At 39.5% G+C, this 26,961-nt stretch overlaps 1 protein-coding gene across 5 annotated transcripts in view; it reads left to right on the top strand.

Moving 5' to 3' along the window:
- The first annotated feature begins 3,075 nt into the window (after nucleotides 1-3,075).
- Nucleotides 3,076-26,961, top strand: part of LOC105474040 (MON2 homolog, regulator of endosome-to-Golgi trafficking) — a 143,717-nt gene continuing 119,831 nt past the window's right edge. For 2 of the 5 annotated variants that reach the window (XM_011728345.3, XM_011728347.3), the window contains exons 1-2: nucleotides 3,306-3,549; nucleotides 20,645-20,708. In XM_011728345.3, the coding sequence (XP_011726647.1) occupies nucleotides 3,439-3,549; nucleotides 20,645-20,708 (175 nt within the window). In that variant the 5' untranslated portion in view covers nucleotides 3,306-3,438. Of the gene's footprint in view, nucleotides 3,550-20,644; nucleotides 20,709-23,923; nucleotides 23,941-24,523; nucleotides 26,882-26,961 lie in introns of those variants that run through there. The other 3 variants (XM_071071516.1, XM_071071518.1, XM_071071517.1) reach the window with 3 other exon arrangements.

Raw genomic sequence — 26,961 nt, 5'->3', positions numbered from 1 at the left:
TATGGAGAGGTTAAGTAGTAAAGATTAGTGAAGATTAGAGAGGTTAAATAATGTGCTAGAGTGACCCAGGGAGAAACCAGCAGAACTCAGATTCAAACTAGAGCTTTCCAACTTCAGAGTCTGGGCCTAACTACCATGTAATGATGCTGTGAAAGCATTATTTATGATAATAAATCGTTAAATTTATCAGGCATTTATTAATGTAATTTTCAACGAAGAGAGATTTTGTTGCTACAGAGGAGTAAACTCGCTAAAACACTCGCTACAGAGGAGTGTTTTATACCTACACTGACATTTATAGGAGTGCTGCAATTTTGAAAGTATTTCTTGAGATACTTGAGAACAAAAATATGTATTTGAATATTTGGTTTTGCTACTAAAAGAGAAAATATTCAGTTTTTTGAAATGCTAACTCTTAACTTTAGCTAATTTCTTAACTTGTAGATTAAAAAATTATTTTTACCTTAGGTAACTTGCTTGGCTTTGGTATAAAGCCATGCATTGTTTCCGAGGCAGTATAATCTCTCCTGGCATATGTACATAAAAGGCTATTGTGTATTTTTTTTAAAAAAGAAATTTACAGAATACTAGATATAGGTACTTGCCACACCCTATTTTTTTATTTTATTATTATTATTTTTTGAGACAGAGTCTCACTCCCTCACCCAGGCTGGAGTGCAATGGTGTGATCTCGGCTCACTGCAACCTCTGCCTCCCAGGTTCAAGCAATCCTCCTGTCTCAGCCTCCCGAGTAGCTGGGACTACAGGTGCCCATGACCACGCCCGGCTAATTTTTGCATTTTTAGTAGAGACGGGGGTTTCACCTTGTTGGTCAGGCTGGTTTCCAATGCCTGACCTCAGGTGAACCACCTGCCTTGGCCTCCCCAAGTGCTGGGATTATGGGTGTGAGCCACCGCGCCTGGCTGCTACACCTTACTTTTAAAATTTGGCTTTTCAAATCATTTTAAGTATTGTTTTTAATCAATGAATTCCAATTGCATGTCCTCAACTCTGAAAAGAGATGTAAAAGATTCTAAAGATGATTTTGAGTTAATCATGCCAAAGTTACCAATAGTAAAAAATCCAAAAGAAAAGTTGGCTACATAGTGAAAGGCAGAAAATTTGATCCTATATCACTAGCCCAATTATTAAAGCATCATTTTTGGCCGAGTATTACAGGCTTATGCCTGTAATCCCAGCACTTTGGGAGGTCGAGGCAGGTGGATCACTTGTAGTCTGGAGTTCCAGATCAGCCTGGCCAACATGGTGAAACCCCACCTCTACTAAAATAACAAAAAACAAACAAACAAAAAGGCCTGGGGTGTGGCTCATGCCTTTGTAATCCTAGCACTTTGGGAGGCCTAGGTGGGCGGATTGCCTGAGCTCAGTAGTTGGAGACCAGCCTGGGCAACACAGTGAAACCCTGTCTCTACTAAAATACAAAAAATTAGCCCGGGTGATGGCCTACGCCTGTAGTCCCAGCTACTTGGGATACTGAGGCAGGATAATTGTTTGAACCTGGGAGGTGGAGGTTGCAGTGAGTGGAGATCGCGCCACTGCACACCAGCCTGGGTGACAGAGCAAGACTCTGTCTCCACCCACCACCCCAAAAAAGCACCTCATTTTTACAAGTTCCCTGGGACCTCAAGAATAATGTTTGCGATATATTCCATTTGAACTTTTTTGCTAAATTCACAGGTTTTCATACATAAAGCTTACACCATAGGAGCTGTCAAGTTTTCCAGAAGTTGTGTAATAGGCACAAATGATCAAAATTACCGCTCTAGGAGCTCTCTACTATTACCTCATCTGCCCCCTTTATCCATCCTTGCTTTGCTTCTTATCAGAAGGGAAAAAAAATAAAATCATTTAGCTTACAAAGTAGCTCTGTTACAACCAAACAGTGCTACGCACTGACAATCTCATAGCTCACCGTCTTCCATCCTGTAAAGGTGTCATAAGCTCAGCTGTCTGAAGGTGTTGGTTTCTTTATCTCTACTGTTTCTGATTTTTCCTCCATCTTCTTCTGTTTTCTGACCAGCAGCTGCGAAATGTCTTGGGGGCAAAAGTAGACCAACCTGGATCTTGGGGAAATACAGATGACAATTTTTCTGTTTGGCTTTTGCCTCACATTTATTTGGCACTTCACACCTGATGAAGGCTTTTATGTATCTGTGCGCTATTCGAGCCTCGAAACTTTCTGATTTTGTAATGGTATTCATTCAACAAGTATGTACTGATTACCTACTATATGCCAGACACTGTTCTAGGTGCTAGAGATACATAGGAAACAAAATAAGATTTAAAAAGAAGAAGAACCGGCAGCCCCCACTCTTCCGAAACTCTCCTTTTAGCTGGGAGCATCTGCCAGTAAAGAGGCCGGGACAGATCTCGTAGCGCCTAGTAGGTGATAGTAGGAATTTTGGCTTTTACTTTGAGTGAGATGGGAAGCCAGCGGAAGGCGTGGAGCAGAGGGTAGTCTCATTTTAGAGATTAGGAAAATCAGAGGCTACTCCACAGTAAGTGCACCAGTTGCGCTTAAAGAAAAAAAAAAAATATATATATATATATATACACACACACACACACACACACACACACACACACACACACACACACACACACAGAGGAGGTAGCCACTGATTTGGTGCCACTAGTCCAGATATTCGAAATGAAGCAGGAGGAGACACGTTAAGATCAATCCATAGGGAAACAAATTATGTACACCGAAATACAATTAACACAAACATATGCAAAGAGATATGCCAAGGAGTACTCGGGGGCTCTGTTCAGGCCCTTGTTAATGAAAAAGAAGCGAATCTTGACGCCGCAAACTCTGCCTCTAGCCTACTTGATGCCAGGGGTGGGGCTGTGGGGAATCGCTGCCCACCCGGAACCCGGCCAGCCCCGAGCATGGCCACGCCCCAGCCCCGCCCCGACGAAGGCCTGCCTCCGGGGTTGGCCGCGGCGGTGGCTGAGGCCACGGTGCCCGGAAGTGCGGCTGACGTGTCCCGGCAGCGCTCGGAATTGTGGGCGACTCGGCTAATGGCGTCTGCGAGTCTTAGGGGCCTGGGGAGCTGGCGCTAAATCTTCTTGCCGGGTTAGCTGGTGACACCCGGTGTGGCTGGGCCCCGCGGCAGCGGAGGGACCTGCCCGCCTTGTGGGCTCCTCGGCCAGAGCCGGCGGAGCTTAGCGGGGCGGGGCGACTGCGGGGGGCGCCTCCGAGAGAAGCCGGAGGGGTTGCTGTCAGGCTGCTGGGGGACGCTCGAGCAGGCTCCGGGTTCGCAGCCCAGGGCCCGGCAGAGTCCCTGCAGGGCCCAAGAAGCGCGCTGCTGAAGGACCAGAGACAGCTCGGGGGAGCTGCCTGTGGCCCCAAGGAGCTGACCGTGCCGGAGCTTGTTTGTACCTCTCGGAAATTGGCTGGGACCTTGGAGGATCATGTCTGGCACCAGCAGCCCCGAGGCGGTGAAGAAGCTGCTGGAGAATATGCAGAGCGACTTGCGCGCCTTGTCACTGGAGTGCAAGAAGAAATTCCCACCTGTCAAAGAGGTAAGCTTCAGGCGACGTCAGGAGAAGGCACTGTGAGCATGCCTGGTCCTGTTAGACCAAGTGCTTCACCCCAGTTTCTAGTCCTGTCTAATTTTCATTCGGTCATCAGCTTTCCAGATTTGTGAGTCGGTGGGTTGTTCCACAAGGGCTTTTTATAGTTTCCACTGGAGGGAGCTGAGGCACTTTGATTTTCTCCCCTCTCCTGTCCTCCCAGTTTAGGAGTGAAGTTCGTGAAGTGAGCCTATTCAGTTAATCCAGCTAGGTGTACTGTACACTAGCCTATTCTGGCCTTTTTCTTGCTCGAAAGTGGCCAAGCCAAAATTGAAAAACTTGTTTGTTGCTCCCCAAAACGAGTATCCACCCATCGTGTTGAAACGTGTACTCCTCACGTTTGTGGCGTATCACTGAATTGGAAACAGTTTTCCTTCTGGCATATATCATTCAGCTTAACTCTATCAATCCTTTGACGTGTTAAACTATCTAGAGCCACCTAATTTATGAAGAATATTGAAGATCCACAGAATCATGTTAAACCTTCTTGCTATGAGCAGTGCTGTAGTGGGAAGTTGGGCTTGCAGTCAGAGCGAACACACCTGAATTTAAGTTCTAGCAATAAATCTTAACCTCTTTGAGCTTCAGGTTTTTTTTTTCCCCCAGCTGTAAAATAGGGTTAAAGGATGGTTTTATATTATGTATGGGAAAGATGTCAGAGCAAAAGGGTATTATTAAAGAGACCCCAGTAAATAATACACGGAAATTAAATTCTCCAAATAGTTCTTGAGTTGAAATATTTAACATTTGGTTACTATTTGCTTTTTCTCTTAAAATGCCATTTTAATTCTCTAAACAAAACAAAACAAAACAAAACAAAAAACACCAAAAACAGCCCTGGCTAATTTTGTATTTTTAGTAGAGACAGGGTTTCTCCATGTTGGTCAGGCTGGTCTCGAACTTCCGACCTCAGGTGATCTGCCCGCCTCGGCTCCCAAAGTGCTGGGATTACAGGCATGAGCCACCAGGCCTGGCCTATTTTTATTTTTATTCCTATTTAATGTAGTTTGTTTTACCTGCAATATCATTTACTCTTAGCCCTAAAAATTCACCGAGGGATTTCATATTTACATACTTATTTAAATGTACCTTTATTATTATGAAGATTATGTAATTAGAACTTGACCAATAAATTTCGGATTTTAGGCTTGTAAGGAATATTAACTTTTCTGTAAGTGCATTGGTTTTATCAGTTTTCAACAAACTCTATCTTGTATATCTTTAATAAAGTAAGTATTACCCAGTGATGGAAACCAGAATTGCCACTTTTGGAAAGATGGCGGTTACGATAGGTTTTATTTCACGTGGTCAATAGTCTGTTTTGATATTTATTTTCATTATTTTTTATATCCTCTGTTGAAAGTTATAACAAGTCAGTCTAAAGAATTAGGATGTTTTAGAGAATTTTAAAGAATTAAGTTGTTTTAATTGTAAGAGAAATGCTGTCATTTAGAAAATATCAAACACTATTTTGTAATTTCAACAATAATTTGTAGAACTGACTTTACAGTTCTAATAATTCATAGAAAAACTGTGGTTCCTCTATAGGCTTTTGTGGTCTAGCTTGGGAATTTAATTGCCATTTATTACATTTGTTTTTGTTTTTGGAAATGGGGTCTCTGTGGCCCAGGCTGGAGTGCACTGGTGCGATCTGCAACCTCGAACTCCCTGGCTCAGGTGATTCTCCCAACTCAGCCCCCCAAGTTGCAGGGACTGCAGATGCATACAACCATTACAGGCTAATTTTTCACTATTTTTTCCTTGTAGAGACAGGGTTTTGGCAGGCTGGTCTCCTGAACTGGGCTCAAGCGATCTGCCCACCTCTGCCTCCCAACGTGCTGGGATTACAGGTGTGAACCACCATGCCCAGCCTGGAGGATCCCTTGAGCCCAGGTGGTCAAGGCCACGGTGAGTGGTGATCGTGCCACTGTACTCCAGCCTGGGAGACAGAACGAGACCCTGTCTCAAACAAACTCACAAAAAGTCTCATTAGTTTTTACTTGAACACTGACTAGAGAGATATTTTGTAATTGCACCTAGTCTTTGAGGTAATAGCAAAAGTAATTCTTGTAATTATCTCTGATACATAATTTTGTATATGGTACATGTTTATAAGAATTTGTTGAATGAAAGCTTTTTGATTTCTTACCCAATGACACTGGGCACTACTTTAGGAATTGAAAAATGATCTTGACTGTGTCATAGGTTTAAAACAAAGAGAATCATTAGCCTAATTATGATGATGTTTTAGGACAAAGCTTTGACTTTCAAGAAATAGTTTGGCTGAATTAAATTTTCCCTATTAAATTAATAAGAGTGCCAAATTTTGGCTTTTGTTCTTCAAGAAACTGGTAAGATTTTGGTTTTATTTTTCTCTTTGGGTGCTAACTAAACTTTAAGGCAAAGTATAAGAAGCTAGTTAACAGAGACATTTTATATTTAGTCTTTATTTCAAATTTTTAGTCGTTTCTGCCTTTTATGGCCATAGTGCTCAACTATTATTTTATTTAATTATTTATTTATTTATTGAGACAGGATCTTTTCACCTAGACTGGAAGTGCAGTGGCAGGATCTTAGCTCACTGCAGCCTTTACCTCCTGGGTTCAAGTGATTCTCCCACCTTAACCTCCTGAGAAGCTGGGACTACAGGTGCATGCTACCACATGCAACTGATTTTTGTATTTTTTTGTAGAGAAAGGGTCTCACCATGTTGCCCAGGCTTGTCTCCAGCTCCTGGGATCAGGCAATCTGTCCACCTCCGCCTCCCAAAGTGCTAGGATTATAGGCGTATCCCAGGCTGGCCATGTAATTCTTTTTTAAAATTAATAATAAGCTGGATTTAAAGATTTCAAATCTGTCGGAAAAACCATTAAAAGAGTATTGATAAAGGATAGTGCCTTGTTTACTGATATTTACTTACTGTCTTTGGACTTCTACATGGTTTTTCCTACGTTACTGTTTTCATTTATAACTCTATCCTTTGTATATTAAATTGTTGTTGTACTGGCTATGACTTTATTCTGTCATTTTATAATAACCTCTTTCTCTTTTTTCTATTTTTCTTAGTCCTTATACATAAATCTTCATGTTTTAGCAGTATAACTTTTTTTAGTACAACTGTACTAGCTAATTTGTTTGGGAATATTTGTATGAAATTTTTTTCTTTGTTTTAAAAATTACTTTGAAGCCTTCTATAATCACTTCTATGTGATTAATATCCAGCGGCCTTCAGGGGAAGAGACCTCTGAAGCTTTATGTTTATGTATTTCATGAATAAAAACTTTTTGATTATTTCCTATTTGCAGGTACAGACAAGGGGTATCTAACTGAGCCTGGAAGTTGGAGGAGGGGAGTCATTCCTAGCAGAGGAAATAGCGTGTGTTTTTAGTATTCCATGTAAAATAAATTTTACACTGAAGATGATTGGAGTCATTAGAGCTTTTTGAAAAAGGGGAATATGATCAAATTGATATTTAGTAACATTGCCTTGACCATTGGTAGGAAGAATTAGAGGGTATTGAGACTGAAGCAAAAAGAGCAAAGTTTAAAAAATGATGGTTCTCTGTTTTGAAGCAGTAGTGGACATAGACAAAAGGTTGCTTGCATTGAGTTAGACAGTAGTGAAAGAGAGGATAGACTGAAAAGGTAAAAATTTCCAAGGCATGGTAACCTTCTATATAATGGGGAGAGAGAAATGTGTGATGCCTCCCAGGTTTCTGGCCTGGGAAACTATGTGGATCACTAAGAGAATAAATAGGAGGAAATGTTTTGGGGGAAAATGAGTAGTCACTATATATGTATATTTTTTGAGACAAAGTCTCACTCTGTTGCCCAGGCTGGAGTACAGTGGCGTGATCTCGGCTCACTGCAGCCTCCACCTCCCAGGTTCAAGTGATTCTCCTGCCTCAGCCTCCCGAGTAGCTGGGATCACAGGTGCGTGCCACCACGCCTGGCTAATTTTTTGTATTTTTAGTAGAGACGGGGTTTCACCATGTTGGCCAGCCTAGTCTCGAACTTATGACCTCAGGTAATCCGCTCGCCTCAGCCTCCCAAAGTGCTGAGATAACAGGCGTGAGCCACCGCACCTGGCAGAGTGGTCATTATATTAAGTTTAAGATTTATGTGTGACATCCAAGTGGAACTGACCAGTAGGTGTTTGAAAATGATGGTTTGGCACGTAAGAGGGAGGTCTAGAATTTCAAATTTAGGAGTATCAGTTTATAAATAATATTGGAAACCATAGAAGTGGATGAAATGGGCCAGGAAGAGTGTGTGTATAGAGTGAGAATATCAGGGCTGGAAAACGAACTTTGGGAAACAACATTAAAGAAAAAGGCTGCTGGGCAGACTGAGGTTAAAGATACAGGAGAGAAGGGTAAAACTCATTAGAGGAAGGTCCTTGAGAAAACTGAAGTTTCAGTGGCATAAGTATATGAACGGGATTTCAGTCTGAGAAAGGACACATCATCTTCTGACAGAGGAAGGACAAAGGAAAAACCGGGTTTGGATGTGACAAATTTGACAGAAGGGAGTGACAAGTTGTGGGCAGTTTGGTCTGTGGCCTCTGCTTTCTTGGGAAGATAAGAAACATGCTGCTATAAAGACACATGCACACACATGTTTATTGTGGCACTATTCACAATAGCAAAGACTTGGAATGAACCCAAATGTCCATCAGTGACAGACTGGATTAAGAAAATGTGGCACATATACACCATGGAATACTATGCAGCCATTAAAAAGGATGAGTTTGTGTCCTTTGTAGGGACATGGATGCATCTGGAAACCATCATTCTCAGCAAACTATCGCAAGAACAGAAAACCAAACACCACATGTTCTCACTCATAGGGTGGGAACTGAACAATGAGATCACTTGGACTCGGGAAGGGGAACATCACACACCGGGGCCTATCACGGGGAGGGGGGAGGGGGGAGGGATTGCATTGGGAGTTATACCTGATGTAAATGACGAGTTGATGGGTGTTGACGAGTTGATGGGTGCAGCACGCCAACATGGCACAGGTATACATATGTAACAAACCTGCACGTTATGCACATGTACCCTAGAACTTAAAGTATAATAATAAAAAAAAAAAGAAACAAGCTTGTTACTAGGAATAATTAAGTGATAAAAGAAGTAGGGGGTGGGGTGGGAAGTTTGAGGAGAGCAGTGGATCACTTTGGAGAAGTGGAGGAGAAATTGTCTTGGAACACTTGAGTCTTAGCAGGGAGAGTGGTTGAAATGATGGTAGATTGTGAGAGCTAGGTTGGATTCCTAAAGAAGGAAAGCCAATAGTTTTGACTGATTGGACGATCATGGGAAGGTTAAAGGCTAGCAGCAGCTATTTCATCAAAGAGCAGTGGGGTTGGGGAGTGAGAGAGGTAGAAGGATAGGAGTTGGGACAATGGTGGGAATATTGCATTTCAGATTGCCCAGTACTAGAGGATGATGAAGTCCAGGGAATGGGTGGTAGAAGAGTTAAGGGAGAGAAGTTCATTTGAGTTTAGGTGGTCAGAATTACAAAATTGGATAGATTTCTTTTCTCTCTTTTTAAATGATGCAGAATCAGTAAGGGTATAAATAATTCAAAAGTGCAAGTAGTGTTCCCAGGCTATGTACTTTAAGTTTCCTGTTGCCCATTCAGACCTGATAGAAATTGGCTGGCAGAGAAAAGCAAAGGTTTCTTGTGATAGAATGCCTCAGTATCCAGGTGTTTTGGTTTGTTAACTGGCTTAGGGAGACCCCTGGTGAAAGAGATGCCTTCCACTTACTGTGACAGGATTTGCCATTTAACCAGATATTTAGGGACTGTGACTCATGTCATTGGCTCTCCTGTTTGGGTTAACACCTCATTTGCACGACTTATGACAGTGAAGATGAGGGCTGGATAATCTTTACGAGCTTACTTAGGATCTCTTTTGGTTTAGTATTTCATAATGTATTGTAGTTTCTTCCTCTTGACATTGTGTTCTTTCGCCCATAAGCATAATATAATATATTCATGCTTTATATATTGAAATCTATAAACCGAAATAAATGATTACGTTGTGCTTTGGTTACAGAAAAAATAAAAGACATAGTCTCTAACTTATAAACCAAAAAGGAAGACATATTTCAAAATTTGATTTTTCTTTTTTCCTTTATGTAAGTATAGCTGAACATTTTCAGTCATGTATGAAGTAGAAGGTTTTGCTGTTATTGTTATAATTTAACACAAATTTATGAGTCTCCTGAAAAAGCACAGCAGGAACACAGAAATAATTGAGGAATTGCCTTTATTCTCATGAAGTTAACTCAAGGTTGAATAAAATGTTGCCTTCCCACTAGGCTTGGAACTTTGCATCCTGAGACTCTAATGCAACATGCCATATTAAATATTTCATTTTATAGATGAGGAAACTGGTTTAGACAGGTTTAGTAATTTGCATAAGGTAGTAAAGCTGGAAAATGGTGGAAATGGTATGTAAGTCCATGTGAATCCATCTCTAACTCCTCTCCTGTTTTCCATTATATCATGCTGCACATGCCTTCACAACTTGCTTGTTTTTGTTATTGTTCCCATTTGTTTACCTTGCTTCATTATTTGTTACTATTGATTATTCTTTCCATCTTGGAAACCTCTAGTTTTCAGTTTTGTAACACTATGCTTCCCTGTTTCCCCTCTCAGTATTCCATGTCCTTTTCTTGTTTCGTTTTGTTTCTATTTTTTGAGACAGGGTCTCACTCTGTCACCCAGGTTGGAGTGCAGTGGGCTGTCTTGGCTCACTGCAGCCTCTGCCTCCCAGACTCAAACGATCCTCCCACCTCAGCCTCCTGAGTAGCTGGGACTATAAGCACATGCCACCACGGCTGGCACATTTTTGTATTTTTCCTAGTGACAGGGTTTTGCCATGTTGCCTGGGCTGGTCTCAAACCCCTGAACTCAAGCACTCCACCTGTCTCAGCCTCCCAAAGTGCTGGGATTACAGACCCGAGCCACTGTGCCCAACCATCCTTTTCTTTACATACAAGTGTCTCCCAGGTTCTGTCTTCAGATCTTCCCTTTCTCCATGCTCACCCGCTTGGCATCACCTACTTCTGTTGCCTCTGGCCTTGCTACGATGCTGATGACTCTTAAATCTACTTCACTCATTTGCTGTCTTTACCGAGCGTAGATCTGCATTTCCAGTTGCACATCAAACACATCTAGAATGTTTTTTCCATGCATCAGTAGAACTTCTTTTTCTTTTCCTTTGTTTTTGAGATGAAGTCTCACTCTTGTCCCCCAGGCTTAAGTGCAATAGCACGATCTCAGTTCGCTGCAACCTCCGCCTACTGGATTCAAGCGATTCCACTGCCTCAGCCTCCTGAGTAGCTGGGATTACAGATGCCTGCCACCACTACCGGCTAATTTTTATATTTTCAGTAGAGACGGGTTTCACCATGTTGGCCAGGCTGGTCTTGAACTCCTGACCTCAGGTGATCCGCCCGCCTCGGCCTCCCGAAGTGTTGAGATTACAGTCATGAGCCACCACACCCGGCCTCTTCTTTTTCTTTTCTTTTCTTTTTTTTTTTGAGACGAGTTTCACTGTTGTTGCCCAGGCTGGAGTGCAGTGGCTCAATCTTGGCTCACCGCAACCTCTGCCTCCCGGGTTCAAGCGATTCTCTTGCCTCAGCTTCCTGAGTAGCTGGGATTACAGGCGCCCGCCACCATGCCCGGCTAATTTTGTATTTTTAGTAGAGACAGGGTTTCTCTGTGTTGGTCAGGCTGGTCTCAAACTCCCGACCACAGATTATCTGTCCACCTCGGCCTCTCAAAGTGTTAGGATTACAGGCGTGACCCACTGCGGCTAGCCAGATAGAACTTCCTGTAATTGAACGGGTCTTTTTCTCAAAATGTCATTTTCCCCCTATTTCAGTTGTTTTATTGATGGTATCTAGCACTGTTGCCTACTTTAGTCATATTTGGCTATCTTCTCTCCCTCGTCTCTCTTTATTCACTGTCACCTGTTCCTTCCAGCTCTGTAATTTTTAACGTATTTTTCCTTTTTTCTGTTTTCTCAGCTATTATGCTAATTTCAGATTCTATTAATAACATTATGCCTGACCTTTGACATACACGAATAGCATACATGACTTCAGGTCATTCTGTATGTCACCCATACAGAAGCCCACAATGTCTTTTCTACTTATAGGACTCTTTAACATAGCATTTAGTATTCTCTTGATTTTCTCAACCTTCCTTTTTAGCTTCATCACCCCCAAGTCTTCTTCATATGCCTTTATACTTCAGCCCAACTAGGTTACCTACTAGTCTGCAAATAGGTCCTACTGCTTCTGTCTTTCATGTTATGGCTTCTTTGTTTTTTGTTTTGTTTTGTTTTTGGAGACGGAGTCTCTCACTTTTGCCCAGGTTGGAGTGCAGTGGCGTGATCTCAGTTCACTGCAACCCCCACCTCCCAGGTTCAAGCGATTCCCATGCCCCAGCTTCCCAAGTGGCTGGGATTACAGGCGCTCGCACCATCATGCCTGGCTAATTTTTATATTTTTGGTAGAGTAATTTGGTACTTTTAGTAATTTTGTGTTTTAGTTTCACCATGTTGGCCAGGCTGGTCATGAACTCCTGAGCTTGTGATCCACCCGCCTCGGTCTCCCAAAGTGCTGGGATTACAGGCGTGAGCCACCACACCCATCCTCCTTTTCTTAAAAATTTAATCTTCAGCCGGGCATGGTGGCTCATGCCTGTAATCCCAGCACTTTGGGAGGCCTCGGCGGGCTGATCACCTGAGGTCAGGAGTTCACAACCAGCCTGGCCAACATGGTGAAACCCCATCTCTACTAAAAATACAAAAATTTGCTGGGCATTATGGTGGACGCCTGTAATCCCAGCTACTCGGGGGGAGGCTGAGGCAGGAGAATCACTTGAACCCGGGAGGCGGAGGTTGCAGTGAGCTGAGATCTCGCCATTGCGCTCCAGCCTGGGCAATGGGAGCAATACTCCAACTCAAAAAAAAAAAGAAAAGAAAAGAAAGGAGGGAAAAAGCATACCACCTATGTAGGAATACCATGTATATATTTTTAGCTATATACATGTAATCTGCATTCCAGTCTTTTATTTGATATGTTAAGGAAATTTTGTTTCCTAGAAGCTAGAGATTCTAGAATGGAATGTCATATAGGTATATATTTTTAGAAGTTTTTAGGGTTGTAGAATAATTCAATGTTACAGAAGAAAATCTTGTTGATTTCAATGTAGTATTTGTTTTATGAGGATTTTGTCACCTAAGGGGTGTTCTAGATGTATCAAGTACTCCCAGTGTACACTTCACTTCAGGTCTTTTGATTTTACCTGACATCTAAAATCACAAGTCTTCAGGCAGCTCCATACCTCTCTTGTGTCATTAGTACATTATTTTATCTAAGTTGCCATTAAGTTGAATTTCACTTTTTGTTTTTTGAGACACTGTCTCGCTCCATAGCCCAGGCTGGAGTGCAGTGGCATGATCTAGGCTTACTGCAACCTATGCCTCCTAAGCTCAAGCGGTTCTCTTGCCTCAGCCTCCTGAGTAGCTGGTATTACAGGTGCACACCTCTACTGCCTGGCTACTTTTTGTATTTTTAGTAGAGACGGGGTTTCACCATGTTGACCAGGCTGGTCTTGAATGCCTGACCTCAAATGATCCACCCGCCTTGGCCTCCCAAAGTGTTGGGATTACAGGCATGAGCCATCATGCCCAGCCTCACATTTCTTCTTTAGCTCTTGTTTCATACTGTGTCCTGTGGATAAATAATTGGACCTTGGCCTTAATATAGCCTATTGTCCCGGCCATTTGGGAGGCTGGGGCAGGAGGATTGGTTGAGCCCAGGAATTCAATGCTGCAGTGAGTTATGAAGGCGTCACTGTACTGGGTAGGTCCATGGTTTGTTTTTTCCTTTTAAAAGATGTCCTTACACTTCTGTTGACAGAGTGATGCCCTGTCTCAAGAACAAAAACAAGCAGAACAGTAACTTTTGTGAAAAAAAACTAACCTTTTAAATAACTTTTTTTCTGTGTGTAAATCTGTACATAGTTTTGATGGTGGACATGTGTTAATTCCTTTGCTACCGTCCATTCCCTTTTGCTTCTTTCAGTGGTAGGCTGTGTTCTTCTCTCATTTCAACCCTTTGGATTCTCATTCCTAACTCCAGGGTACCATGATTAACTTAATCTACTTTATTTTTATTTATTTATTTTGAGACAGGGTCTTTCTCTGTCGCTTAGGCCAAAGTGTGGCAGTGCAATCACAACTCGCTGTAGCCTCGACCTCCTGAGCTCCCACCTCAGCCTCTCCAGTAGCTGGTACTACTGACTCACACCAGCACGTTTGCCTGATTTTTTTTTTTTTTTTTTTTGTAGAGACAGGATCTCCCTATGTTGCCCAGGCTGGTCATGAGCTCTGAGGCTCAAGCGATCCTCTCGCCGTGACCTCCCAAAGTGCTGGGATTACAGGCGTGAGCCAACACTTCTGGCCTAGATTAGTCTACTTTAAATCCTCCTAACTGCTCCCCACCTCATCTCCATTCCTGCGCAAGTTACATAATGCTAGTGAGTGCTTCTGGGAAAGAAAAGCTTTCTCTTTCTTTCTCTAGAGCTACTGAAAGAGACCCTTTCTCTCCTTCAAAATGGTGTCATATGAAATTTGAGGTGTGGAATGGCTGCAGCCATTGTTGCCAAGATTGGATGCAGCCTGAGGATGAACCTACTCATGGAACAGGGCAGAACCAAGAGAATGGCAGATAAGTGAAACTGCAACCCTGATGACATTGTAAATCTCTGGATCAGACTTCCTCTGGATGTTTCAATTTGAGACAGTAAAGTCCATCCCTCTCCCTCCCCTTTTTAAGTGAGTTAGAATTGGCATTTGTAGATATAATTTGTGTGTGTGTGTGTGTGTATAAAATACCAACAAGTTTTTTTGGTACATTTAGAACTTTCCATTTCTTCCCTTAGGAACATTTATTATATAACTACTGGATGAAAGGCACTGGCATAGACATTAATAATATAGAGATATGAATGAGATATATTTCTTATCTTTATTATTCTTATAGTGTGAAGAAACAGGCATAATGAGATGAATAAGATAAAGCATTACAGGTACAAGCCATAGACAGTACTAAAGGTAGAAAGGCTTTTCACTAGTTACCATAGAAGAAAGTGATGGAAGAAAAGATTTCCGTCACTGCTTATGACACTAGGAGGGTGACAAAATAAGAAGGACCTGCACCGTAAGTCTACAGCTATCTTGTTGTTACTAGTGGTTTAATTTTAGCAGAGCATTATTTGTCACATTAAATGAGTACTAATTTGGGTTTGTATTTCATTTGTGAATTTGTTGGCATTATAATGTAAGAGCTATAAAGAGTATATTCCTGATTGTATTTATATATACATGTAAATTTGTCAGTGACTGGGTAGGTCCATAGTTTGTTTTTTCCTTTTAAAAGATGTCCTTACACTACTGTACTAAATTTTGAGAAACACTAGTAGAAGTGGGCACTAGGGAATCATTGAAGATTGACACAGTGGATGGATGGAGGACAGGATTGTAGGTAGAGACATTTCTTCATTTAGGTTGATAATGAGTGTTTGAATTAAAGTGTGGGAGTGAGATTTGAGAAAAAGGTACAAGATACATTAACCAAAAGACTCTGTGACTGATTAGACTTGTGAGTTGAGGGAAAAAACCCGGGTATCTGGTCAGTAACTGGATAGATGATGCTGCTGGTCAGAAAAATAGAAATTGTAGAAAGAAGTAATAGGTTTCTCTGGCTGAGGTAGGAGTTTGGGGGTAGAAGGAAATGATAACATCTGTTTTCAAAATGTTGAATTTAAGGTGCCTTTTAAACATTTAGGTTAATAATTTCTGTAGTATAGGAGACAGATCAGGAACAGGAATATAATTTAGAAGTCTTCAGCAGTTAGAAAGTAAATGAAACCATGAAATTACAGCCATCCTTTGATATCTGCAGGGAATTGGTTCCAAGAACCCCCGGGAATACCAAAAATCTGAGGATATTCAAGTCCCTGATATGAAATGTTGTAATATTTGCACATAACCTGTGCATATCTTCCCATATAATTTCAGTCATTTCTAGATAATAGCTAATATAGTGTAAATGCTATGTAAATAGTTGTTATACTGTATTTTAAAATGTGTGTGTGTGTGTGTGTGTGTGTGTGTGTGTGTGTGTGTGTGTGTATCCCCCCACCCTGGAATATTTTTGATCTGCAGTTGGTTGAATCTACAGATGCAGAACCAGTGGATACGGAGGGCTGGCTGTATGGTATTACACAGGAAGAGTTTACTGAGTGAGAAATGAGGTCAAGGATACTCTAGGTGGTCTTAGAAAAGCAGTCAGCAAAGGGTTTTGAGAAAAGAAGAAAATGTTTCTTGAGAAGATTAATTTTAAGGTAACATATTAAATGCTGCAGTGTATTTAAGGCTTTGGCATTCTTTCCAACTCATAGATTGTCCTCAGCAATAGATTAGATTACTCACCTTAACCTATATCATTTCTATTCAAGTCTATAGAACTTTTTCATCTTCTTTTTTTCCTCTTTTTTTGTTTTTGTTTTTTTTTTGCATAAGTATCAATTAAGGGAAAAAAAAACAAAACTGTTTACAATTGATTAGGTTCCCTACAGATATACCTGGTATCTGATCAGAATAGGGAATATTTTTAAAGCAAGAAGCTAACAGTTTCTTTTCACACCTACAGTCCTTGATACATGGAAGGAAATCTGATTGTGAAGACCTCTGTTCATACAGAATACCCTTAAAGGTGTAGGCTAGTCTTATTTCATACCTAAGTGATATACAAGTGTGTCAATAATTGTTAATAGTGACATTTTCCATCAACACAGGGTTCCTATGAGAATAAGATGATACAATTCCAGAGTATTTTGACAGTAGAAACTTGGATGTTAAAAATGAGGAGCTATGAGATATGTCTAATTATATCTAAGGCAACAAACAGTCCTTTTGGCAATTCCTTGAATTTAAGAATGAAAATACTGGTTACATATCTTTTAAGTTAGCATTTTGGAACTACTTAAAAAATACTTGACCAGGCGTGGTGGCTCACCCCTATAATCTCAGCACTTTGGGAAGCTGAGACAGGAGGATCGCTTGAACCCAGGAGTTTGAGACCAGCCTAGGCAACACGGGGAGACCCTGTCTCTACAAAAAAAACCCCCCAAAAATTAGCCAGATGTGGTGGTGTGCGCCTGTGGTCCCAAGCTACTCAGGAGGCTGATGTGGATGCATTGCTTGAGCCTAGAGGTCCGTGCTGCATGATCTGTGATCACGCCATTGCCACGCCAGCCTGGGTGACAGAGTAAGACCTGGTCTCAAAATGAAAAACAAACTTCCTTTTCCTTCTCCTTATTGTGTGTTTGCATAAAGGTATTTATTAGACATGTGCACACATTCATGGTTCAACTCTTATTCATCTCAGGAAATCAGGACAATGTCTGGCGAATCTGAAATCATTTACTGACGTCTATCATCTAGCATGGTACAGGATGGATTTTGGAAACCATTCAGGTTTGACTGACTAGAATTCAGAAAGTCTGGATAAATTACATTCATATTTATGATGGTTCAATTTAATCAATCTCTGTTTGCACCGAAGCAAAACCACATATTGACTTTGGACCTATGCAAGGTATATAGGGCCATAGTGAGAAAGGGGAGAGGTTAAACTTGAAAATGATGATGGAAGAAATTTCAGTGACCACAGATTAATTTCCACTGCCTCAGTAAGAAATTGATCCAAGATAATTTGAGATGGGGTGTGTGAATGTTACAAAATGCACATAATAATTTCAGTGTTCTATAATTTTTACAGTAGTAAATTTGCTGTGGTTTGTACATCTTCAAGGTATATCAAGAATCTCACCACTTCTTACCATCTCTATCACTAACAATCTTGGGCCAATCCATCATTATCTCTTGCTTGTATTATTGCTGTAGTCTTTTAAATTTTACTGTATATTGGAATCACATGAAGATTTTTTAAAATACTGATGGCTGGCTCCCACCAGCAGTCATTCTGGTTTAACTGGGTTGCAATCGGGACATCAGGACTTATTTAAAAGCTTCCGGTGCTGACGAGTTGATGGGTGCAGCACACCAACATGGCACAAGTATACATATGTAACAAACCTGCACGTTATGCACATGTACCCTAGAACTTAAAGTATAATAATAATAAAAAAAAAAAAAGCTTCCAGTGTTTCTAATACACAACGCCCAAATAATCAGAACACCAGTAATCTTTCCCTGAAGTAATTCCTTTTGACCGTGTTTTTCTTCTGGTAGATGTATTAATTTAATTTGGGACCTTTCCGTTTTCTAAAGTTTTAGAAATAAGTCCTAGTGTATCCATTAGGCTTCTTAGTTGTGAGCAATGAAAGCTGACTCTGGTGGATTTAAGCAGAAATAAACTTTACTGATAGGATATTGAGTGGTTTACAGAGTTGGTAGAGGGCTTGAACCTAGAAAAAGTACATGAACAAAGGGGAGGCTAAACAACTAGCACCATGGCAAAACTCATGCCAACGCGACCATTACGGCTGTGTCTGCTGAATAATGACTGGATGCTGCTGATTGCACTTCTGGGTGTGCTGGTCACTCCAGTCCACTACTGGTTCTGCTGCCTTCAGAAACTAGATACTGCTTTCACTATTGCTGTCATCAGAAAGAATTCTTTATTGTCTCTGCTCTTTGTTACTAGGCTCCACATTCAAAATTGCTGGTGGGCACATCTCTATGGGTAAGCATAGGCTGCCAGCAGGGCATGTGGAAAACCATCTACATTTTCATTTTTAATAGTGGAAAATAGGCTCTGTTTTGCACCAAAATTTATGAAGTTAGGAATTCTTCAAACACAAGCAGGGGCTTGATATGCTTGGAGCCAACAAAATGACAGAAGTCTACTACACATGGTATATCTTACAATGTGTTCTTTATTTTAGACATCAGTTCGTTGTTTGTCAGACTAACAGGCCAGAGCATACTGGTGTTTTTACATAATTATTTTTAAACCTTTAGAGACTGCTACCACTTGTCCCTTAGCAAGCAGTAAGAGATAAAATAAATGACTAAGTAGCAAGCAAATTAATAAGAAAACTTGTACATATAGCTTCTTATGAGTACGTACTTATTATCTTTGGAGGTATAGATAACAGTGTATGTATAAAATAGCATGTTTCTAAATAATAAAAATGTTCTGAGTTTCTATGATGGAAATAGTATGTCAATATTATGTCTCAGCGCTCTTCAATTGAATTATAATGTGGGCTACAGATGTAATACATGTATGTAATTTTTAACTGCATTAAAAAGTAAGAAGCAGCCAAGTGCAATGGCTCATGCTTGTAATCCTAGCACTTTGGGAGGCTGAGGTGGAAGGATCGGTTGAGGCCAGGAGTTCAAGACTAGCCTGGGCAATATAACAAGGCCCTGTCTTTACAAAAAAACTAAAAAATTAGCATATACCTATAGTACCAGCTACTTGGAAGATGGTGGTGGAAGGATCACTTGAGCCCAGCAGTTCGAGGCTACCATAAACCATGACTGTGGCATTGCAGTCCAGGCTGGGCAGTACAGCAAGACCCTGTCCCTAAAAAAAAGGGACAACAAGTAAAAAGAAACACATTTGATTTTAATAATAATTTAACTTAATAATTTGAAATATTATTTCAACATGTCGTCAGTATAAATATTAAGGGATAGGTTATATTCTTTTAATATTAAGTCTTCAAAACCTAGTATATATTTTACACTTAGAGCATAGCTCAATTCAGACTGGTTACATATCAAGTGCTTAATAGCCGCATGTAGCCAAATGGCTACCAAATTGGACAGTGCAGTTCTGTGGCATTCTGTAAAATACTATGTGACTTGCCAGTACTGCCTGCTAAACATACTATGGTTAATGAAGTGTTTGGTTATTCACTCTCTTTTTTTTTTTTTTTTTTTTTTGAGACGGAGTCTCACGCTGTTGCCCAGGCTGGAGTGCAGTGGCGCGATCTCGGCTCACTGCAAGCTCCGCCTCCCGGGTTCCCGCCATTCTCCTGCCTCAGCCTCCTGAGTAGCTAGGACTACAGGCGCCCGCCACTGCGCCCGGCTAATTTTTTGTATTTTTAGTAGAGACGGGGTTTCACTGTGGTCTCGATCTCCTGACCTTGTGATCCGCCCGCCTCGGCCTCCCAAAGTGCTGGGATTACAGGCTTGAGCCACCGCGCCCGGCCGGTTATTCACTCTCAAAAAAGAAAACAAAGTAGCTTTTAAAATCCAACACAGATCTGGGCATGGTGGCCCACGCCTGTAATCCCAACACTTTGGGAGGCTGAGATGGGTGGATCACTTGAGGTCAGGAGTTCAAGACCAGCCTGGCCACCATGGTGAAACCCTGTCTCTACTAAAAATACAGAAATTAGCTAGGCATGGTGGTGGGTGCCTGTAATCCCAGCTACTTGGGAGGCTGAGGCAGGGGAATGGCTTGAACTAGGGAGGCAGAGGTCGTGGTGAACCAAGATCGTGCCATTGGACTCCAGCCTGGGCAACAAGAGCAAAAAACTCCGTCAAAAATAAATAAATAAATAAATAAATCCAACACAGTAGTTTTACTTGATATTTCAGTGTTCTACAATTTTTTTGTGTGTGGTGGAGGGAGAGGAGGCTTGAAATGGGGAAAAGGAGCCTAATTATTTTCAGTAGATTTTGTTTTTGTTTGTTATTTTTATTCTTGGAAAATTTAACTTTGCAGGGGATTGAGAGTGAGGAAGGCAACATGTTGTAGTGCATGCAGAGTTTGCTTGTGAATAATCAAATTAATCATATTTTATTACATTTAACATATATGTCACTACTGGGCTTGGTATCTGATGGTTTGAAAATTAAAAAGGTGGTAGTGACTGTGCTTGATATTTTGTCTATCACATATGACTTATTTTCCATAGATAATTCATTTTGGCAGTAAATTTTGTGTTCTAATTATTTTTATTCTTGCAGGCTGCTGAATCAGGAATAATAAAAGTTAAAACAATTGCTGCACGAAACACCGAAATTTTGGCAGGTAATTTTATGTATTAAAAATTTAATAATAAAAATTTGGCTAATAGTAAAAGTAGAATCTTTATGATAAAAGCCATCAGTTTTCTGTAATATCTCTTCCTTATGACCTAACATATGCTATTCATAATGATACAGAATGGGCAAAAGTCCATAACTTATGAACTGATTGTGTTTCCCAGAGATGAGTGCTATAAAATTCTCTGAAATCAGAAACCTTAACACTACTAACTCCTTAAAGGCAAGAAATTTTTTTCTTACTCATCTTTGCATTCTCCTCCACTTCTTGCTAATCACCTGAGACACACCATAAAAAGCATTCAGTAATATTTGTTCCATTGAATTGAATGAAAGATTGGTTCTCAGTCCACCTTCTATGATGTACTTTCTCTTTAATATAATACAAACAATTCATAACGTCTTCTGTATTTAGTTTACCATATGAATTTTGAGTCTTGGGACTAAGGCAATATGATCATGAAAAAAGAATGAGAGTGAAGTAGAGAAAAGAAAACAAAACTATTTTCTTACCTTCTCTTGATTGAACCCGGTTTTCAAGGAGGAATTTTCAGGAGTTTCTCTTTGGCATCCTTCTTTTCTACACAGTCCACTCCTTTCTCTTCCTTGGTGCCTTTTGTTCTTGCCTCAGTAATGAACATGGAAAAGAGGTAAACTGACTTTTTTTTTTTTTTTTTTTGAGTCTGTTATATGCAAGGCACTTGTGTTATTCTATCTTACATAACAACCTTGTGGGGAGATATTATCTTATTTGATAGTAGAGCAAATTGAGATGTGAAGAGGTTAAGTTACTTGCCCAAGGTCACCGGAAAAGTGGTGGAACCAGATTAAAATCCAGGAGTGTTCAGGAGCCCATGGTCTTCCTGCTACAGTGTGCTACCATGGTATCACCAGGTTTCCACGTTAGCTACTTACTCCCAAGTATTCCATACGTAACCGGTGCTTGCTTCAGTGATCCTTTAATCTGCATTTCCAGTTCCAGTAGTGCTGTTGATCTCAGCTAATCTATGAGGAAAGTAGTCCTATTAAATTAATTTATACAAAGTCCCAATAGTAAATAACCTCTTTAACTTTCATATATTTTACATTTTTTAAAAGGGATACCAGTAAGTCTGTAACTGGTGGGATTTCAGAGTGTTATGAAATGAAATGAAGATTTTTGGGGGCAGATTAAGGATCGGGGGGCAAGAGTGGATTTCGCTTAGGCTATCCAGCTTTGCTGGAAATTTCCCCTTCGGGTAAGCTCTCCTCAGTTACATCTGTTTCCCACAGCTTTTTCCCTGATTTTGAACAGTCTATCAAAACACCAAATAGTTTTATAACATTATGCACAGAAGTGAATAATGCTCTGTGTGCATTTTGAGAAGGGGTATAGTGAAAGTGGTGGGTAAAGGCAGAGGTGCACATCGTTGGGTTAGGAAGGTTGGCAAGTGGGTTTTTTTTGTTTGTTTTTCTGTTTGTTTTTCCTGAGACTTTTCCTCAGTTTTGATCTTGTCGCCCCTGCTGGAGTGCAATGGTATGATCTCAGCTTACTGCAACCTCTGCCTTCTGGGATCAAGCAATTCTCCTGCCTCAGCCTCCTGAGTAGCTGAGATTTCAGGTGCCCACCACCACATCTGGCTAATTTTTGTATTTTTAGTAGAGACAGGGTTTCCTCATGTTGACCAGGCTGGTCTCGAACTCCTGACCTCATGGTCTTCCCGTCTCGGCCTCTCAAAGTGTTGGGATTACAGGCGTGAGCCACTGCGCCTGGCCAGCATGTGGGTTTTAATGGGAGACGTAGGCAGTTAGGCAGATTAGCGACTGTGGGGAAATGGATGTTTAAAGATAAATGATGACCTGGATATTTTTATGTTGGAGACTTACCATAGGCCAATGATATTCGAATATCACTGTAAATATTTGAAATATTTGCTGTTGCTAATATCATTGTTGATACCGTGGTAAGTCCTTAATTATTCTCCAATAATACAAATTTTCATTGGTTTTATAGTTTGTGAAAGACTTTTTTTAATTTTAATTTTTATTTTTATTTATTTATTTATTTATTTTTTTTTTTTTGAGACAGAGTCTCGCTCTGCCACCCAGGGTGGAGTACAGTGGCCGGATCTCAGCTCACTGCAAGCTCCGCCTCCTGGGTTCATGCCATTCTCCTGCCTCAGCCTCCCGAGTAGCTGGGACTACAGGCGCCCGCCACCTCGCCCGGCTAGTTTTTTGTATTTTTTAGTAGAGACAGGGTTTCACCGTGTCAGCCAGGATGGTCTCGATCTCCTGACCACGTGATCCGCCCGTCTCGGCCTCCCAAAGTGCTGGGATTACAGGCTTGAGCCACCGTGCCCGGTGAAAGACTTTTTTTAAAAAAATGACTGATTTCCTCAGAAGATCACTGTTATTCCAGCATTCTATCCCACGTAAAATGTCTAATTAATTACTCTTAAGATGAGTAAGAAAAATTTTGACTTAGTTGGTATGATTTAAATATATAGGCAGCTTTTAATTTCATTTTAATTCAATTAGCATTATTCAAATCAAGTTAGAACAGAGCTGTATGCAAATACAATTAATAGTCATGCTTTGATCTTCATAGTATCCAGAGCTATATACTTGAGGAGGTATATTCGCACTTAAACTTTATCCTAGTATTTTTTATGAAGTATTTAAAATAATACCTAAAAGTTACAGATTAATAGACCACTGTCATCCTGAAAATCAGAGGCTCTTCAAAACAGAGTTTAAATTAGTCAGTATATAGTTTCTAAACTATATAATTAAGACTACAGTTAATACTGAGAAAAAATTTTAGTTAAGTTTTTAAAATTTCCTGAGAAGTATTTACTTCTTTATGGTACTTGAGACTATAGGAGACTATACAACTTTTGTGCTTTAATGTATGTCAAAAATACCAAACAATTGAGGAGTCTCAAATGAGATTGGATATTGAAATCTCATATGTCTCTGCATATTCAGAATATATAAAGATTTGTTGTAAGAATGATAACTTTTAATTTGGATCAAGTAGTTTAATTAATGATAGTTGGCATAGATTGCTAGTCAACTTTAGTTTTCTTAGATTTATTTTCCAAGGGAATATTATTTATATTTCAGAATAAGTCTTTGCTTTACATCTCCCCTTCTTTTAAGCATCCTCCTTTAATGTTTATTTTTCTTTGTTTTCACTGCTGTCATGAATGCTGACATAAGTGGGAATGCTATGCCAGGTAATGTCAGCATTGATTCAGATGTACAGATCATTATCTCAAAATTTCCATTTTCTTTAAAGATAAAACTTTGAAAATGAGAGATAGCAACATAAAGTTTTCATTTACAAGGCCAAATGCCTTAATCTTACATTTAATATTATATGAATATTATATATTACAAATTGTGTTTATTATCCTAGCTTATAGTATACTAAAAATTCAGAAATTATTTGTTATACAAAAATTACATAATCTGCTTTTTAAATAAATATTTGTAACAAGGAAATCAATGAAGTTGTGGTATATTTTAACATTGTATATTTAGCCCCTACCCCAAGCCATAGTGGTTACATCTACCTGTGGCTACTTTCAGCTGCTGTCAGTATACATAAGGAATTTTTACATAAATAATCAGTTGGTGTGACTTTTGTTCTTTTTTCACGTGTTGTTCCCTCATCTTCTTTTTAAAGAGCTCATAGCTAAAAGGTCTTTAAGTAGCAATGAGTAAATATACTTTGGAATTTTTTTCTGATTTTAAAAGGTAATTTATTTGTGTTTAAAATTTAATACATTTATATTTATATATTTAATATATTTAATATCTTTTCTTAATAAATGTGCTTGTGATATTTTACAAACATCTATAGAATATGTCATGTAACATATTCCTAATAAGTAAATAATTATGTAAGAATCATTAGAGGAGATATGAAGATGGGTAATGAAATTCACCTCCAGTCTATATGGAAATACAAGAAATACACTTCAAAGAAATGTTTGTGCCCTTCTTTCTGTTTAGCCTACCTTCTCCTTCATTTGGCTTTTGAAGACCTTTTCTAGAAACTTTTTCTTCTAGATGACACTCCTTGAGGTCAGAGTAACATCTTATTCTGACTTATGTTGCCAGTATTTAGCATCCTACATGGGAAATAGTAAGCCCTCTTTAAATGTAGGCTATGTTTTTCTATGTCTCTTTAATTTTACATGATTTGAGTACGTGAGTTTTATCATCTTAAGTTCATGTCAACCAGATAACAGAAAAATGAAGGAGTCTGACCCTCAGCATAGACTTTTATTAAACTATGTGGTTAATGCCAAGATGGAAGTATAGAGAGGGTTGTTATAGGGACATAGGGAAGGCACCTAACCCAGCCTGGGAATCCGAAGCTGAGTCTGGAAGCCTGAGGAAGACTTAGTCAGGCAAATAAAATATAAAAGTATAAAGTAAAGGGGAGTTCTTAAATACATGAGGTTTGTGTATACAACTTGGTGTATTTGGATACACTATTGAGGTGTTGCCTGACTGTAAAGTATGAAGGGGGGGAATGGCTGTCAGGAATTTCATAAGGGCCATTATGTGATATCCTGAGCAGCATGATGAGAAGAGTTTGAGTCAGGGAAGTGACACGTTCATATTCATATTTTAAGTAAATTAGGATAGCAGTGTGGAGGGTATATTTCAGTGTATCATCATTTAGGCAGAGATCTTTTGAGAAGCTATTTCTAAAATCCAGGCTAGAAGACACGGGGGGCTGTAAATAATGCCATTTTCAGAAATTGACCTGTTGAGCCAGGGAGATTACATAGTTTATCTGCAGTACAGTGTGCTTTTATTTATTCCTTTTAATTTTTAAAATTTACATTCTTATATCATTTGTATTTTTGTTATAAATATTTTTCTTTGATGCCAGTCTTTTTAAATGTTTTAAATTGCTGTATGATGGGGGGGGGATAGCATTAAGAGAAATACCTAATGTAGATGATGGGTTGATGAGTGCAGCAAACCACGACAGCATATGTACACGTGTGTAACAAACCTGCACATTCTGCACATGCATCCCAGAACTTAAAGTATAATAAAAAGAAATTTAATAAAATTGCTGTATGCTATTTCAGCAAGTGGATTGTAGTTTAACGATTTCCTTATGCTAGGCATGTTTCAGTATTTAGAATTATTTCTTAATAAATTTCTAGTAGTGGGATTATAAGGTTAAAGGGTATGAATATGTTTAAAATTCTTAGAATATGCTACCACACTGCTTTCCAAAAAGATAAAAGTTTATACCTTTACCAACAATAAGTGAGCATATTTTTATAACTTCCTTGCCAGGATTATTATTTTTAAAAGTCTTTTGGTGATTAAATAGACAAATGAATTCTCACTTCCACTAGATGTTGATCATTTTCCCTGTATTAAATTATTCTTTTTTAAAATTTTACATTCATTTCTTCGAACTTTTGTGTTTTCCTTATCAAATTGCTTGAGCTTTTGATACAGGAAAAATATTAACCTCCCATTGTGTTGACATCATATTTTTTCTAGACCATTTACCTTTTAATTTTTTTATCTAGATGCTTTTCAGTTTTATATAACCTAACCAATTTTTCTGAGTTCTTTTGTAGCTTCACACTTAGGATGACCTTCTCCTTCTACATAGTTGATAGTCATTTTTATTTTATGGTTTGATTTTTCTTAGTAACATGTTGGGTAATGGGAAGATTTAGATTTTTTCTTTTGCAAAATTACTAACCAATTGAGCCAACATCATTTGTTAAACAGCCCTTCCTTTTCCTGTAATGTGCTTTTAATGTGAAACTGCCTAGACTTTCATTTGTAGTCATTCTCGAATCATTTAATATATTTTCAGACCTTTTGAACCCACTAAAGTATTTTTTAATGTTGTTAGGAATATCAGTCTTCCCCAGAGCTAGATTTAAGCATTTTGAGTATCAAAATAATGTCTAAGTCACATTTTCTTTCATAAGAATCGAAGTTTATTCTTTAATGGCTGTTAAAATTTTTTCACAATGAAACTTTTATTAACCCCTGTTAATATGATTCATAGTGGGGTATCCTAGTTTAATTCTTTTTTTCCAGGATAAAAACTGCAATTATGCAGTGAAAATGCTCAGAGCAAGGAAACCCCTAGGATATGGGGACCTGGTGGACCTTTTTCAGGTGTGTGAAAGTGCATCATTTGATCTCACAGTTATATAATTTGGAAATACAATATTTATCCAACACAGTGTTACAACACA

This window comes from Macaca nemestrina, chromosome 10 (genome assembly GCF_043159975.1).
Source record: "Macaca nemestrina isolate mMacNem1 chromosome 10, mMacNem.hap1, whole genome shotgun sequence".
NCBI classification, from domain to species: domain Eukaryota; kingdom Metazoa; phylum Chordata; class Mammalia; order Primates; family Cercopithecidae; genus Macaca; species Macaca nemestrina.
The sequence above is the reverse complement of the archived record's forward strand: the minus strand, read 5'-3'. Positions and strand labels throughout refer to the sequence as shown.